This window comes from Rhinatrema bivittatum, chromosome 15, assembly GCF_901001135.1.
Source record: "Rhinatrema bivittatum chromosome 15, aRhiBiv1.1, whole genome shotgun sequence".
Classification (NCBI taxonomy): Eukaryota; Metazoa; Chordata; class Amphibia; order Gymnophiona; family Rhinatrematidae; genus Rhinatrema; species Rhinatrema bivittatum.
In genome coordinates this window covers 78,646,953-78,665,209 of record NC_042629.1, presented here as the reverse complement: position 1 = coordinate 78,665,209, position 18,257 = coordinate 78,646,953, and the positions used below count along the sequence as shown (strand labels likewise).

The 18,257-nt window shown below is 41.6% G+C and overlaps 1 protein-coding gene across 3 annotated transcripts in view; it reads left to right on the top strand.

Annotated features, from left to right (window-relative positions):
- Positions 1-18,257, top strand: part of CASZ1 (castor zinc finger 1) — a 357,431-nt gene that overhangs the window by 115,261 nt on the left and 223,913 nt on the right. For all 3 annotated transcript variants that reach the window (XM_029579132.1, XM_029579133.1, XM_029579131.1), the window contains exon 2: positions 1,769-2,311. In XM_029579132.1, the coding sequence (XP_029434992.1) occupies positions 1,769-2,311 (543 nt within the window). The remainder of the gene's footprint in view (positions 1-1,768; positions 2,312-18,257) is intronic.

The following is an 18,257-nucleotide window of genomic DNA, read 5'->3' as shown; positions in this document are numbered from 1 at the left end:
TTTCTAGATTACCTCTGGCACTTGTCAGAGTCAGGTCTTAAAACTTCCTCCATTAGAATGCATGTCAGTGTGGTAGCCGCCTTCCATAAAGGTGTTGGGGATGTCCCTATGTCAGTACAACCCCTTGTCACATGATTTCTGAAAGGCTTGCTTCACCTCAAGCATCCACTGCATCCTCCGGCCCCTTCTTGGGACCTCAACCTTTTGAGGTCCCAAGAAGGTCGGGTGGGTTGGCTCATGAAACCACCATTTGAGCCTCTCCAATCCTGTGAACTTCACTTTCTCACATGGAAAGTGATTTTCCTTTTGGCAATGACTTCAGCTCGCAGAGAAAGTGAGTTACAGGCCCTAGTTACCTATCCACCTTACACTAAACTTCTGCAGGACTGGGCGGTACTTCACACTCACCCTAAATTCTTACCTAAGGTAGTATCAGAATTTCATCTCAATCAATCCATTATACTACCTACCTTTCTTCCCAGGCCCCATTCCAATCCAGAAGAGCAGGCTCTGCATACCCTTGACTGCAAACGGGCTCTAGCGTTCTACCTAGACTGTACAGCTGCCACAGGAAGAGCACTCAATTATTTGTGTCTTTCCATCCTAACAAATTGGGGCAGCCTGTGGATAAGCAGACTGTCTCCTCCTGGCTAGCGGACTGCATATCCTTTTGCTATCAGCAAGCAGGCATTCCACTCCAAGACCATGTTAAAGCACATTCTGTGAGGGCCATGGCGACTTCAGTAGCACACCTACGATCGGTGCCGCTTCCTGACATTTGCAGGGCTGCCACTTGGAGTTCTCTCCATACTTTTATAGCCCACTATTGCTTAGACAAAGCCGGAAGACAAGATTCCATCTTTGGCCAGTCTGTCTTGCGTAACCTATTTACGGCGTGATGTACCAACACCCTTCCGCCTGCCCGGTGGGGTTCAGGATGCCCTCTACCAAATTCCACCCCAGTTGTTGTGCCTGTTGCATGCCTTTGGGTACATTTGGTGCCTGTTCGGACATCCTCAGCTTGGTACTCACCCATATGTGAGGACTACCATCCTGCTTGTCCTGTGAGAAAGCAAATGTTGCTTACCTGATGTAACAGGTGTTCTCACAGGACAGCAGGATGTTAGTCCTCACGAAACCCGCCCGCCACCCCGCGGTGTTGGGTTCGTTTTATTATTTTATTTTTCGGCACTACCTGTAGATTTTAAATAAGACTGAAGTGGAACTCCTGCTGGCTGCAGGGTTGGTGCCATGCTGGGCATGCCCAGTAGGGGCCAGTCAAAGTTCTAGAAACTTTGACAAAAGTGTTCCGTGATTGGGCTCCATCCTGTGATATCACCCATATGTGAGGACTAACATCCTGCTGCCCTGTGAGAACACCTGTTACAGGTAAGCAACATTTGCTTTCCCATGTTTTGATGTAAACCGGTGTGATAAGAGTTTTTGTCCTAAATGTCGGTATAGTAAAAAGAAGTAAATAAATAAATAAATTCCACCCATAATCCTGGATTTTGGGATGTATTAGAATACAGTTGTAATGTCTATCTATAATCCAAGGATCTCCCTCAGGAAAGAATTTATTGGATCACAGTTGTATGTGGTTCTGTTATTTATTGCTGAGTTTCTTACGTTCCAACACACTGTATGCTCCTCTTCTGCAAGATATGCTTCCTGTTGTTCCATGCATGTTTTTTGTCTTGCAGAAAGTTTCACAGTGTATTCTTTTGAAACAATGCCTAATTCTCTCTCTCTTTCTTTCTTTTTGCAGCTGAACAAACTTTATGCACTGACACAATCTCAGGAAAATCTAAGATGGCTGCCAAGCGCAAAGGTGGCCTGAAGTTAAATGCAATCTGTGCAAAGCTCAGCCGCCAGGTCATCTTTGATCAGGGCTCAGAGCAGGCTGATGTGGACCCCATCTTGAAGGAGGTCCCTGAGAAAGATGGTTCCCCCCAGAGCAGTCTAGAGTGTACCACTGATTTCTCTGTTGGACTCAGCTCTGTTCAGAAAATAGAGGAGGACAAGAGGCGAAGGGAAGTAATCGAGAAATGGGTGAATGGAGAATACACAGAAGAACCCAAAGACAGTAAGAGGATAGAGGGTTCTGATGTTCCCCCAGAAGGTGTGTACATGGTGCAACCCAAGGGCTGCAGTGATGAAGAAGATAATGCAAGGGACCCTGCAGCTCTCCCAGGTTCCCAGGATAACAGCTTACTGGAAGGCACTGATGAGGATGGAGTTGTTTCAAAGGAGGAAAAGCTTCCTGTGTCTGCAGAGGCAACTATGAAACCAGTTTCTGCCACATCCTCAGGTAAATTGTCCTCATTACAGGGATTGAAGAGTGGCTTCTTTTATGTTAGCACAGACTTTCCCCTCTCTACATTAGAAGAACTCTGGTGGTTTGATTATCCCCTTCCCAAGAATACATAGTTTTTCTATAAACTTGAGTGACAGGCTGCTGCTTTAGAGGGAGGGATACGTACCCACTTCCTGTCCTTGTGCTGTTATTTATTTTATTTATTTATTTAGGAGCTTTTATATACCGAGGTTTAGCAATTAGCCTTCACCCCGGTTTACAGTATAACACATTGTTACATCGAACTGGTAATGGAACATAGTAGAACATATATTGATCAATTGAACGAGGGATGCATATTGGTCAACTATGATTTATAAGCAGCCTAATACTAAAAATAAATTTCTAAACGCAAGCTATAAAAACAATGAGATGAGAGGGGGGAGAAGGAGGGGGGAGGAAAGGAGAATCGGACGGCGGGTGTATCAGATCATTAGGATTCCCTCTCTTTCTGTTAGAAAGAGAGGGAATCCTACCCAATCCCTCTGCTGTTGGAGGAAGGAAGGAGAAGGGGGAATGGGTCAGACACACAGTCTGCTAACTATGTACAGTTTTAATTTGATGTCTCACCTTTCTCGTACACATCAAAGTGATTTACAATACAAACCATAAAACAATACATATTAAAAATAATTACAGATATAGGACATACAGTATAACACAGAACTGGACTTATGATAAAAGCCAGCATACTGATTTTAGGGTTTGAAATGATGGGGGACATATAAATTTTCCTTTTCATCCTGGTACCCACATGTTCAGGAGACACAAAGATCACTGAATATTCCATGATATTTCTAAATGCACCACATCCTCACAGATGCTGACAATGCATATCATCCTGAGTGAGTGCAATATATTAGCAATCAATAATGGTTTCAAACCCTAGCCTAGGCCAGAAATATGAAGAAAAGAAAGTTTTATTCAATAAAACCATAGTAAAATGGGCTGAAAGCCTCCCAGATGCAGATGAGGAGCCCTTCAGCTGTCAGCAGAGGCATTCATCTCTTGTTGCTGGAGGATCTGGGCTCCTCCTGCTTATTTATTGGCTTAGCCTCAGCTGCCCATTCCCTTCTTGAAGGACCTTTGCTAGTGTCTATGAGCTTAGTGGCAGTGCACATAATTATGCATCAAAGATATAAACACAGGTCTTTAATTATCCTTCACCACATCAGTGACAGAGTAATTAACAAACATTGTGAGATCAATGAGAGGAAATGTGACCTTCAGCTTCCTCTGAAAAGAAAGCCCTTGTGCCTCAGACACCGACTGTTCTCCCACTTTCTGCTGCTTCACTTTATCTCTTACTCCATGACTTTAGGGACAGTGTCACTGGCAGGGCTGAGAGATGTTACCAATAGAGGAATCATTCTTGCCTCTAATGCATGTACTTGGATGCATATAGAGGGAGGCAGACAAACAGAGGCATACTCGGATACTCTTGGCACACATAAATTTATAATACTGTGGTTACTCATGCACCATGCTGCTTCCAGTTTTAGTGTCTGGGACTGTGTTTCCCTGTGCACCCTTTTCATCCCTCTCACTACTGTAGCTATCAAAGTTAAAACCTGTGGCTGACTGAATGGATTCTTGAATATCCATTTCTCTGAAAGACAAAGAGCACACATATGACTATGTCATAGACACAGGGATACACATGTAAGCACGAGGTTTAGGATTTCCTATGTCCTAATCTGAGCAACTAATACTAAGAAACGGTCAGAAATAAGATAAAATAGCCTTTTTCATGGAGGCCTTCAAAGTTAGCAGTTTCATATTTAGGCATTAACTATTTGGAAGTTTGTCTGAGTTTAAAGATACTTATTATGAATATCCTCAGTCCCAGGAACAGAGACCTGTAAAAGATTAAACCCCATTTTGTGATCCTTTGCTTTCAGTTTCTTCCTTTTTTGTGTGATGAGATTCTGTCTCTTCCATCCATATATAGCATGCTGCTGCAAGCTATTTATAACCCATTTGTGATACTATAGCTGCTCTTCACACACATTGCCTCCTGGGGAATGCCCAGATTTGGAAAGCAGCAGTTGGAGTCTGAGCCCTCCTGTTATCATAAAGAGGGAGAAATGTGTTTTGCAGGAAGGCCCAGTACAGCATAAGAGTAGGGCTGCCTGTGACTCGCTGGCATCTGTCAGACAGAGAAAGGGCTGCCAGTGACTCGCTAGAGTCTGCCAGAGAGAGCAAGGATATTGTATGTCAGAAATGATATACATATATTTATGTGTGTTTATATCTATATATTTGTATAACTTCGTTGTCATTGGCAATTCTTCATGGTCAAGGATGTTAGCCTTCCATGATTCTCTCGTCTGTGAATCGGAAAATGGTTGAGGTTCAACATGGATTGACAGTAGCTGTTGCAACTTGGGTATGTTTTTCCAAGTAGCAGGGATGATGGTTTTTGTCCATGGCATGTTCTTTCTTCTACTTCCACTTTTCCACTTACTGTTGCCATCATAGAATTTTGTGGTGTTTTGATCTTTTGTAGCAGACTCTTCCTTCTGGGGTGACTAATCTCCCATGAGTTTATTTATTCTTAAATTTAATATATCGCCATTTCCAAAAAGGCCTGAGGAAGGTTTCAAAACATGTTGCACTTTATGTTGGTCTTGAGGAGGTCCTTGAAGCACTTTCCTTTTTCTCTTCTTGAACATACACCTTGAATGAGCTGAGAGAATAAAACCTGCTTTGATAGTCTGGAGCTGGACATCCAGATTGCTTGGCCAACCCAACAAAGTTGATGTTGGATGATTATTGCCTTGATGCTTGTGGTGTTTTCTTGTGAGATAATGATAGAATTAGTGCATCTGTCTTCTGACCAGATTTGGAGGATGAACTCCAACAAACATTGATGATACTTCTCCAGTGTCTTGAGGTCTTTCCAGTACATTGTCCACATTTAGCTCCATACAGTAGGGTGGGGATCATGACTGCAAGATAAACCATGAGCTTGGTTTTACAGCTGGTGACTGAAGGCTGATCTTGCACATTTGAGGTGATATTGGATTTCTTCATTGATGTCTGTCTTCTCTGAAAGATTATTATATGTATATATATTGTATGCTATCTAATAACTAGCATATCCTTCCAGAAAGCACCGAATAATTATTTAATTTGAGCTGAAGAATACAGTAATGCAACAGGCCAGACGTTTTTACAATGACCTTGACATCAACATTGGAAAAATGCCTTCCCTTTACAACAAGGTGTAGGAAACAAGTTTCAGTAGCATAGTATACAAAATACACTGCATGAATATAGTGGTATAAAAATAATTTTATTTATTTATTTATTTAAAGGCTTTTATATACCGAAGTTCATGTTATAGTACATATTGCGTCAGTTTACAAAGAACAAAGTTAGAAAATACATCGAACATGATACATATAACAAGGCGAGCGTAATAAGAATTATAGAAAATATCGCTAAACCAAAAAACTTAGAAATACATCAAAACGTGTTAAATATGTGTGATACACATAACAGGGCAAAGTTAGTAAGGATTACCGATAAACTAGAACTTAGGATTGCATCAAATGTAATAAACACAGTAGTATGAACAATGTGAGCATATTGATATATACCCAAAGAACAGTGAACAAAAGGGCGTTTGCCTCAGTGGATTTTCTAAAAACTTTGTGCAAGCCAAGAAAATTTAAAGTGCCAGGGAAGACTTTTTTTTTACCTTTTTTTTATTTTATATTGCATTTTTTATACTTTTTGATTCTTCACTCTTCCCTTCCTCTGCCTTATTTTCCTTTTATTCCCACCCTCCAGTTGCTCTCCACCCTCCCTCTGCTCCAGCATCTTCCATCCACATCTTCTTTTCTTCCTTCAGCTGCTCTTCCCTTCATTCCACCCCAGCATCTTATAAGAACATAAGACTTGCCATACTGAGTCAGAGCAAAGGTCCATCAAGCCCAGTATTCTGTTTCTAACAGTGGCCAATCCAGGTCACAAGTACCTGGCAGGATCCCAAGGGATAGATAGATTCCAAGCTGCTTATCCCAAGAATAAGCAGTGGATTTCTGCAACTCTACTTTAATAATGGTTTATTTATTTAAAAGTTTTTATATACCGCACAGTGAGGTAGAAATCTAGCCATCAGGGTGGTTTACAGTAAAACATTCAATATAATAATGGTTATTGAACTTTTCCTTCAGGAACTTGTCCAAATCTTTTTTTAAATGCAGCTACACTAATAATAGCTTTCACCACATCCTCTGGCAAAGAATTCCAGAGCTTAATTATGTGTTGAGTAAAATAAAATTTCTCGTATTAGTTTTAAATGTATTATCTAGTAACTTCATTGTGTGTCCCCTGGTCTTTGTACTTTTCCAGAGAGTAAACAACTGATTAATGATTATTCGTTCCATTCCACTCATTATTTTATAGACCTCTATAAAATCTCCCCTCAGCAGTCTCTTCTCCAAGCTGAAAAGTCCTAACCTCTTTATCCTTTCTTCATAGGGGAATTGTTCCATCCCCTTTATCATCTTGATTGCCCTTCTCTGTACCTTTTCAAATTCTGCTATATCTTTTTTGAGATGTGGTGACCAGAACTGCACTCAGTACTCAAGATGAGGTTGCACCATGGTGCCAAACATAGACATTATGATAATATTTTATTTTATTATCTATTACTTTCCTAATCCTAGCATTCTATTTGTTTTTTTTGGCTTCTGTTGTATTGAGAAAAAGATTTCAATGTATTTTCAATGATGACACCTAGATCATTTTCCTGAATGATGACTTTTAATATGGCACCTTACATTGTGCAGTCAGAATTTGGGTTACTCTTCCCTAAGTGCATCACTTTTCACTTGTCCACATTAAATTTCATTTGCCATTTGCATGCCCGGTCTCCCAGTTTTGCAATGTCCTCTTGCACTTTCTCTCAATCTTTTATTGATTTATCAACTTTGAATAATTTTGTGTCATCAGCAAATTTGATCACCTCGCTTGTTCCTATTTCCAGGTCATTTATAAATATATTAAAAAGCAATGATCCTAGAAAGGATCCCTGGGGCACTCCACTCACCTTTCGCATTGTGGAAATTTACTATTTAGTCCTACTCCCTGTTTTCTATCTTTTAACCAGCTGGCAATTCACAATAGGACACTGCCCCCTATCCCATGAGTTTTTAGTTTCCTAAGTTTCTCAAACCTCTCCTAACCTCTGTTTCTCCCTACAGCCATTTTCCCCACTTCTAGCTGCTCCATCCTCCCTAAGTGTCTTCCTGTAGGCTATCTTTAGTTTCCCTTCAGTCCTAACCCAGCCGTATCACCTCCTCTAATCAGGCCAGTGACAAGTGCCAAATTTTAAGTGACTTGGCATTCTGGGGCAGATTTTCAAAGGGGTTCGTGTGTAAGATACGCGCGTACACCCCGAAAACCTGCCCCAAGCTCCCCCTGCGCGCGCCGAACCTATGTTGAATAGGCTCGGCGGCGCGTGCAAGCCCCGGGACGCTCGTAAGTCCCGGGGCTTTCCTGGGGGTCGTGTCGCGGCGGCATGTCATCCAGGGGCGGGGCCGTGGGTGTGGTTCCAGCCCGGGGGCATTTCGGAGGCATGGCCGAGGCCTCCGTAACTGCTCCCGGGCCGGGGAATCACGCGCCGGTGGCCGACTGGCGTATGCGAGTTACGCCTGCCTTGGGCAGGCATAACTTTTATAATAAAGGTGGGGGGGGGGGGGGTTAGATAGGGCTGGGGGTGGGTTAGGTAGGGGAAGGTGGGGGAAGGCGGAAGTAAAGTTCCCTCCGAGGCCGCTCCGATTTCGGAGTGGCCTCGGAGGGAACGGGCAGCGCGTGGCGCACGCAAGGTGCACAAATGTTTCACCCCCCTTGCGCGTGCCGACCCCGGATTTTAAAAGATAACGCGCGACTACGCGCGTATCTATTAAAATCCGGCATACTCTTGTTTGTGCCGGTCGCGCGAACAAATGTATGCTCGGGCGTACATTTTTAAAATCTGCCCCTCTGTGTTTTTCCAGCTCTAGCAGGCCGATGCAGAATCACGTAAAAACGTGCGTCCAAACTGGGCACACAATTTTTCAACATGCTCACATCCACCTCTCCTGGGTGCACGAAACAATATGTTAGAGAGAGGAATATCGAGTAAGAAAAGGGAAGTGATTATCCCCTTGTACAGGTCCTTGGTGAGGCCTCACCTGGAGTACTGTGTTCAGTTCTGGAGACCGTATCTACAAAAAGACAAAGACAAGATGGAAGCGGTACAGAGAAGGGCGACCAGGAAGGTGGAGGATCTTCATCGGATGACGTACGAGGAGAGATTGAAGAATCTAAATATGTACACCCTGGAGGAAAGGAGGAGCAGAGGTGATATGATACAGACTTTCAGATACTTGAAAGGTTTTAATGATCCAAAGACAACGACTAACCTTTTCCGTAGGAAAAAAATCAGCAGAACCAGGGGTCACGATTTGAAGCTCCAGGGAGGAAGATTCAGAACCAATGTTAGGAAGTATTTCTTCACGGAGAGGGTGGTGGATGCCTGGAATGCCCTTCCGGAGGATGTGGTGAAGACCAGAACTGTGAAGGACTTCAAAGGGGCGTGGGATAAACACTGTGGATCCATAAAGTCAAGAGACCGCCAATGAAGAGTGGGTGACTCGCCAGAATGATGGCTACTGCCTGGAGACAATACCCTTATTCAATAAACATACACATGCTTACTGTGACTCCAACATCGTTCTAGCTTCAACAGCAAGAGGAAATGTGGAATAAAGGATCTGCACTCACAAAGGGGGGGAGTAGCTGGCTTGTTACGGCGGTTACTACCCCAAACCAAATAAGCCTGTTACTTCAATTTCTATGGATATACAGCATAGTTATCTGCTTCAACGGCAGGGGAGAAGAAAAAACTGATACTACACACATACACCAGAGCTCTCTGCTTCAACGGCAGGGGAGAAGAAAAAAGGGTTCGCACTCACAAGCGGGGAGTAGCTGGCTTGTTACGGCGGTTACTACCCCAAACCAAATGTGCCTGATACTTCACTTTCGATGCATATACAGCATGGCTCTCTGCTTCAACAGCATGGGAGAAGAATAAACTGATACTTCAAGCATATCCAGCATAGCTCCCTGCTTCAACGGCAGGGGAGAAGAAAAACAACCAATAAGGGCTGTATTACATAGTCTGAGTAAAACAAATAAGCATGGGTGTAGCTTGCTTATTGCGGCGGTTACTACCCCTACTACCCCTAACTTATCAAGCTAGATATTTCACTTGGATGCAGCTCCATCACTGCTTTCTACATTAATGGTGGGGGTGGAAGGGAAATAGAACCAAGAGCTAAGAGAAACAGATAAGTATGAGAGAAAAAAGTGTGTGAAGCTTGCTGGCAGACTGGATGGCCGTTTGGTCTTCTGCCGTCATTTCTATGTTTCTATGTTTCTATGTTAATAAGCTGCCATGCTAAAAGGGACATGCTAGGTAAAAACTTGTGCGTCCCTAATTTGATAGCATCGGGCGCCCCAGCAGCTGACCTGGCCAGAGCTCCTCCCCACCCCTGTCAGGGCTGTTCCCAATTGGTTCTTTTCACTGATACTTGTCAGTGAAAGGACCAATCCCCTTTCAGGAAAGCATTCACTGACATGTGACAGTGAATGGACCAATCGGTACTGTGATGGAGTGAATAAATCAATTTTTAAGTGTTGGCACCTTCCTTCTGTGAGTCACCGGAGCCACCAAGCGATGCCCAAGCCTGCTACCCTGGGCTAGCTGAAGGGTAGCACTTACTTCTCCGTTTGAGCAGCAGGGTGGCCACTGAGCTGTCCACGCTGCTAGATACTGCATCCAGAAAATTTTTATTTTTTGTTTTCAGGACTTTTTATTTTGCAAGATGTTGCTTTCTATGGTTACTCCTACTTAGTATTGCAATGATACTAATAAGAGGAGCCACAGAATGCAGGATTTTTGTTTTAGTGGTTGAACCCTTGAGCATGGTATGCCTTAATGCTAGTTCCCATGCTGGCATACAACTTGCTGCGTTACAATGGGCATGTTGGCCGTGCAGGAATAATTTGCATGTGATGAGCTCTATTAGCTATGCGCCGGTTGGACGCGCTAATCCCCATATTGCATTGGAAGTTATTTTAGTGCATCCAAAACGTGTGTTCAGTCATGTGTTAAGCAGTATGCTAGCTCAAGTGCAAGGTATTGCATTGTCCTCTGTGAATACAAATCTGTTGAAAGGCAGTATACCCATAGTGGATACTTAACTATAACAAATAGTAGGCATTTGGCCCCAAGATGCATCTTCCTTCTTTTGCTGTGTTGGATATTCCTGCTTTTGCAGGTTTGGGATCAGTATTGGAAATTAGAATATTTTAGCTACTTCAGGAGCAGCAGGAGTAGGCCAGAACTTGGTCCTTGGTCCTTAGAGTGCTTAAATCTTGTGGGCGCTATGTAGAAATAATTTTGTTCCAAGTCCTAGTGTTTTTTAAAGTATGACTTCCCATTATGAGAATGGTAGTGACTTCCTTCATGCTGGAATGTTGACATCCTGTTTTCTGCTACAGGAAGACAAACTCGTCAAAACCTTTGGAGAGATTCCATTTTACTTACAGCATTTTAATCTGCATTTTATTGCCAATTAGAATTATTTTTTATTTTGATGTAAAAAAAATAAGGAAAACTTTTATGGGGACAATAATTAAACTGCCTGCATTGGTGCAAACTCCACAGTAGTTTTTATTTTCAGGATTTGCACTGATACATTTTTGAGGCGACAGGTTAGCAATGACAGGCTTATTTGAATGATCATATTTTTGTGATGTTTTATTGTTCGTTTTAATAATACATTTTTTAATGTAACTTGACACAAACAGTGAAGTGAGCGAGTAATAAATGTATTATTATATAACCAAAGCAAAGCTACATGGATAGTTTTGGTTTGGTTATTGCCGCAGAAAAAGTACTTGCATAGATTTTTGCCTGCTTTTTCTGGGCCTGATTTTAAAAAGCATTTACTCGAGTAAAAACCAGGTTTACTGGAGTAAATTCACTTTACTTGAGTAAGTGGGTTTTTGAAAATTGCTACAATATATGCCATTGACTTGTCTATAGATTTACTCACATAAGTGCACTTTACTTGAGTAAATGGCTTTTGAAAATTGCTACAATAGTAGCTACATTTACGCATGTAACTCCTTTTGAAAATTACCCCCTCTGTGAATACTTTTTCCAGACAAAACAATGCATGTAGTTTTGAAAATCAAAAACTGGAAGCGTTGTTGCCTCCTTGGCCCAGCCCTACCTACAGAAATGCCTGCAAAAAGTATAGTTACAATTGTATGCATTTTAGAAAAACATGCATAATTTTATCTGCATTGAGGGTGGGCAATTTTCAAAGAGCTCATTTCTGTAGGTAAAAACAATTTAACCACAGAAATGTCTTTGAACATTTCCCCCATAATATGCACATTTTGAAAGTCATGTGGTAGCTTACAAACTTTTACACCAACCAAGCCATGTCAATAAACCTTTGCTGAACCAAGCTGTATTTACAGATTGTAATGCTAAAATAAAGTATATGTAGTTAGCACATATGTACAGACTGTTAGAACCTGCATTTATACATAGATTAATATGTGTAAATGAGTCAGTTATCCCAATGGAGATTGGTAAATAGTGGAATATCCTAAGGATCTGTGCTGGGTTCGGTGTTTAAACCTTAACACATCAATGATAAGGAAAAGGGAGCAATGAGTGGGGTGGGGGTGATCAAATTTGGCTGATGACACAAAATAATTTCAGTTAATAAAACACAAGCAGACTCTGAGGAACTGTAGAAGAACCTTGAAAGACTGGAGAGGCTGTTCGGGGTGTACGGAAGCAGAAGAATGGAGAAGCTGGGGGCAGGAGAGGTTTGAGATGCTGGGGGTGGAAAAAAGGGGAAGGAATAGCTGAAGGGAGAAAGATGATGTGAACTGAAACATTGGAAGAGAGAAGAGGCATCTGAAGGGTGGGGTAGGTAAAAGGAAAATGAGGAAGTAGAGAGCAGTCAAAAGTCTATAAAATGCAAAATAAGCAAAAAAAAGTGAAACAAATTACTGCAATATAAAGGAAACCACAGAATGAGTACCCCCTTGTAGCTGCATACAACCCAGAACTGAAAAAATTAAGAAAAATCATAAAAGACCTATAGCAAGTTACATGGAGGATTTGATTTGCTTTTATATCTTGCCTTGCAGGCACTTCAAAGTGAATTACATTCAGGTGCTTGTAGGTATTTCCCTGTCCCAGAGGGCTTACAATCTAAGGAGGTCATTTAAAAGGAGTTACACGAATAAATGTAACATACTATCGTAGCAATTTTTAAAAACCATTTATACATGTAAATTTTACTTACCACATGTAATACCTATGGACAATTCAATGTAATAATTTTCAAAATCGCACTTACACAGGTAAAGTGCATGTACATGCGCAAAGTATTGTAGGTATTTTTTTTTTTAATATTTATCATCCTCACCATCAGCAGTTGTAGGTAGGGTAACAATCATAAAAAAAAACAAAATCATAACGGTAACAATAACTTGATAGATTTTAGTTGAACGGGACTGTGCTTGGAATCTTGTTGTTTTGTTTTATTATGCCTCCGAAACGGAAGGGGAGAATTAGAATTTATCCTCCCCCTCCCATTGCCCTCGCCCATACAGCAAGAAATATCGAGATACATGATCCCTTCTATATCAGGCAATAAAGGAGCCGAAGAGTCTGGTGTGTTAGGAGATTTGGGGAAATCTCCTATCCTTGCAGAGGAGGCGTCCTTAAGCCCCAATATCGGGCTTGCACCACCACAGAGAGCGCTGGAAGGTAAATCAGACTCTGCTTCAAAAGACCTTGAGTTAATAGCTGGGGAATTGTACCCCAGTCTGGCTAACTCTCAAGACGGAGTGGACTTAACTTCCTCCAGGTGTCTAAATGGAGGAGCTAAGGAAGCAACCGATAAGGCCCCAAATGGAGTAAAAGATTCTTTGCCAATAGTAAAGCAAGCTGCTATTCCAGCCAGACCTGTGGTTGTGACAATGGACACGCTCTGGGACATGATGGCAGGCATGATGGGTAATATTCAAACTCTGGAAGGGAAAATGAATTTAATTTGTGATAGAAATCAACAAGAATCTGTAGGTATACAAAGGCAGATAAAAGATTCCAATGATCGAATTAAAGTTTTGGAAGTTCAGGAGAAGAAAAATTTGGAATTTAAGGTAGCTGTGGTTAAAGATAAAGAGCAATTATCCAGAAGGATTGAAATGCTAGAAAATAATGCCAAGAGGTTCAATTTAAGGTTTTTAAATTTTCCTAGGTTAGTGGGTGAAGAACCCATTATTACTTTAAAAAAGTTTCTCATTGGACAACTTGGATTCACTGAAGGTCTTTCTCCAACTATTAATAATTGCATTTTTCTTCCTCCATCAAGGAATGCTGAGAGACCTGAAATGTTCCAAGGGAATTATCTAACTTTCTGGAGGATTTCCTCTTTAGAAGTAATAAATAGGGGTACATTGCTAGTTACCTTTTACTCATTTTCTGATGTAAATTCAGTTATGAAGAAATATTTTAGCAATACCCAATTAAGTTCATGATAAAGATATTAAAATATTTCCTGATTTAGTTATTACTACTCAATTAAGGCGTAAAGCCTTTTTGAATTATTGTCAAGAAGTTCTTTCATTGGGATATTCTTTTTACCCCTCCGATTTCCTTGTAAGTGTATCATAAAAAGACAGGATATTACATATCTTTTTTTCATCCCAGACCAGCTAAATATTTTTTGGAGCAAAATAGAATGCCTACCTCATCCCCACTGTCCAGTTAAATTGAAAGTATAGGTATAGACCAACATGAATCAATCCTGTATTATGTGAATTTCTTGTAGTATCCCCATCTATGTTAACCAAGGAAGGAACCCTCCAAATTGATTGATATTTAATGGTTAGTTTCTAAAAACAAACTTTGTTTAAAATTATGGAAATTTAGTTGTCTTTTCTATGGCCATGTGTTTCTGTAAACAAATAATATGGAAAATTGTATTATTTGAAAAAGTGATAAATAAAGATTTAAAAAAAAAAAAAAAAAAAAAGATAAAACAAATATACATAAAATAACCAGCACCTTTTTGTAACAAAATCAGCTGCACCTCAGCCCACAACCAGATGCTTAAATATATAGAAAACTCAAATCATATCTTCGAAAGCCTGTGCAAATAAGTATGTTTTGAGCATTTTGCAAGATCTAACAATAGACTCTTAGATGATAACTTTTTTTTTTAAATTTATATTTTATTGAATTTTTCATTATTACAAGAAAACAAAATTACAATATGAGTCTTACAGATAAAAGATAAACAATAGGAAATTTCCAGCAATGTATCAACATTCAATAAGTACAAAGAAGTTCTACCATATATCTATGATCATATTGAATAACTCCCAAAGAAATCTGTGGGGAGACCAAGGAGAAATTAGAGCAATACCACTAAGAAATATTTATATCAGTTATATGCCAAAACCGAACAATGAGTAACACCATCCATATCTTTCCCAACTACTATTCAGAGTTTCTCTAGGATTGAGAATAAGAATCTAAATACAAACGTAATTGCTCAGGTTCATTGAAAACGTACTTTGACTCTCTGAAATTTACTATACATCTGCAAGGAAAACGTAAAAAATACTTTGCTCCACGCTCTATAGCTTCCTCCCTCATTGCGAGAAATTTTTTTCTTTTCAATTGGGAACTCTTTGCAATATCTGGAAAAATCTGTATTATATATCCGTAAAACTTTTAAACAACTGTGTGGGCGTACATGTATGCGCGTATTGCGGCTCGTGCGAATGGACTTGGCTATTTTATAATATATCCGCAGATATGTACATATGATATAAAATCGGCTGTATATTTTATATGGATGTGCGTTTGTGCATGCAAATGCCGGCTCTACCGTGTAAATGGAGGAATTTTATTAGACACATGCACTGACAAATTACCAGTTTCCCCAGTCCGTTCTCAGTTTTGCCCAATTAAAGGCTCCCGACTTCCTAATCCCTCTTTTATTCTATTAACTCTGCTGAATAGTCCTGATTTTTTTGTTTTAAAACTTACATGCCTTCCATAGCAGAAGCAAAGTTATGCGGTAGGGGACCCTGGCATGCACTAGTGCACGTAAATACTTGCACACACATTTCAAATGACCTTCCCAGAATGCCCATGTCCTGCCCAGACCACGCCCATTCCATGCCCCTTTTTTAATGTTTTGATTTGTGCATGTACTGGGAGATACATACATATTCAGGCACTTATTAACATCCATGCGGTGCACGCCAGCCTGAGACACATGCGCACATAGGGCTTTTAAAATTCACCTTTTAGGCCTTAAGGTCATCCAGTAGTTTATTCCAAAGGCAAGAATCAGCCACAGAGAACAACCTCTCCTTTGATTTTGCACCTGTCTAACAGATGGTGCAACCAATGGGCTCTGCAAGGAAGCTCTGAAAACAAGAACCAGTTGGTAAACCTTCAGCACAGAGTTAACACTTTCTCCCCAAAATGTGCAGGATACAGGCAACAGCAGTCTTCTTTCTTCAGCTGTGCGGACCGGCCAATCCAGCAGACTCCTTTAGCCACAGCCCAAAGCAGAAGCCTCATTCCCCTCACAGGCCTGGCTTATAGCAGCAGCCTCATTCCTCACATGAGCCCAAACCCGATAGCAGCAGCCTTTTCTTCCATGGGTGTGGTGCTCAGCCGCCTCATTCCCCTTGTGTTCCCAGCTCATTGCAGGAGTCTTCTTTGGCAGTGTGGACATTGCTGAGAGTAGCCTGCTCTCTTCTGTGAGCAGGGACTCAGCAGAGCTCAAGCGGCCTTAATTCTCAAGAAGTGGCAACAAGCTATGCAAGATATGTCAGGACTGAAAACAAATTAGTAGGGGCTGTGGCTGAGACTCAGGACTCAGGCCCAATGTGCTCTGTGCAAACAATGTCCCTTCTTCATGGCAGCAATCTCAGTCAGGCAATGTGCCTCTCTTCTCCTGACCTGGACACGGAAGAGATGCTACTCAGAGCTGGCAGGGTAGTGGTCAAAGATAGGAGTCATCATTACTATACAAGATGGTTGCTGAAATCTATGCTCTTCCTCCTGTCACCAGTAGCTCTTTCTCTTGTCAGTGTGTTCATCCTTCCTATCATAGCAAGGAGTCATCAGTTGGCTATCCTTGTTCTATGAGATATGAGCTTGATGATGGTTGTAGAGTTCTCTTCAAATATCAATTCCTTAACGTTCAGGTAGGTCAATCCCAACGACTGGGTTATACACCTCTGCCAGCAGATGGAGAGGGAACAAAAGCTGATGTCATGGCCATATAGTCCCACCCCGACATCAGCCTGCCAGTATTCTCCGTCTCCAGCAGATGGTGGACATGCATTTCCCTTCGGGGGATTGCCTGTGAATATAGAAACATAGAAACATAGAAATGACGGCAGAAGAAGACCAATCGGTCCATCCAGTCTGCCCAGCAAGCTTCACACTTCTTTTTTCTCATACTTATCTGTTTCTCTTGGCTCTTAGTAACCTTAGGTTCTATTTCCCTTTCACCCCCACCATTAATGTAGAGAGCAGTGATGGAGCTGCTTCCAAGTGAAATATTAAGTTTGATTAGTTGGGTAAGTGGCAGCATAGCTCTTTGCCGTTGAAGCAGAGAGCAATGCTGGATATGCGTGAAGTATTAGTTTTTCTTCTCCCCTGCCGTTGAAGCAGGGAGCTATGCTGGATATGCATTAAAAGTGAAGTATGCCTTGAAAGTCACATTAACTATCATCAAATATTGAAAAGCCTAATAATTGGTAATTGAATAAGCCTAATAATTGGTAATACATATAGCCCATGAACCCATCCCTGTTTTTTGTTTTTTATTTTTTTTTGTTTTTTTAATTTGGAGATGGCAGCCCTCCATCCTTCCGCTCCGTGAAGGTGGAACACCAACCACTGGCCACTGGCATCCCGCTCCGTGAATGCCTCTGTGGCATTCACGGAGCGGGATGCCAGTGGCCAGTTTTTTTATTCACGGAATAAAAAAAGAAGAGAAGAAATGAAGGAATCGAAAGGAGATAATAGAAAGACAAGATGTCTATATAGCACCGCTTCCCTCCTGAGGTGATACAGTACAGTCCCTCCCTCAGTAGAATGCGCTCAGTCCGATAGCTTTGACTGTCAAGGACAAGCAATTCAAATAGCATTTGCAAGCCGAGAGAGGCTAGGTGGTGAAGGCTTTAGCCCTCTTCCCCCGTACCTGGGACCCGTTTCTGCTCTCAGCCAGGGAAGGATGGGCTCAGGAAAAAGTTGTTTTGCTTTATAAAAAAAATATATAATATAGCAGTGAGAGAAAAGCAGGAGAAAAGGTCTGTTACTTCGGCGTTCGCCTGTCCCGCTCATGTCTCTGGGGAGTTCAGTGAGGTGAGGAGGTAGTGCAGGCATAGTGGATTGAGCAGCCATTTGGCTAGGTCCTGCTTCCAGGTTTTTCCTTTGGTGTGCTATAGGCTGCAAGGTGATCTTGCGCCTTTTTTTCGCTGTGGGCATTGGTGCGCTCTGCTCGCTCAGTTGTGCGCCCAACCTTTTGACATCTTTTTTGGGATGAAACGGCTATAGCACCACTTGCCTCCTGAGGGATACCGTGTGGTCGCAGGCCGAGAGAGGCTCGGTGGTAAGGGTTTAATTGTCTCCCCCTGTAGCTGGGACCCGTTCCTGCTCTCAGCCATGGAGAGCTGGGCTCAGGTGAACGTTTTTCTTAAAAAAGTGGAGGAGAAAAATAGTGGAGGAGAAAAAAAGTGGAGGAGAAAAATCATAGGCTAGCCCACT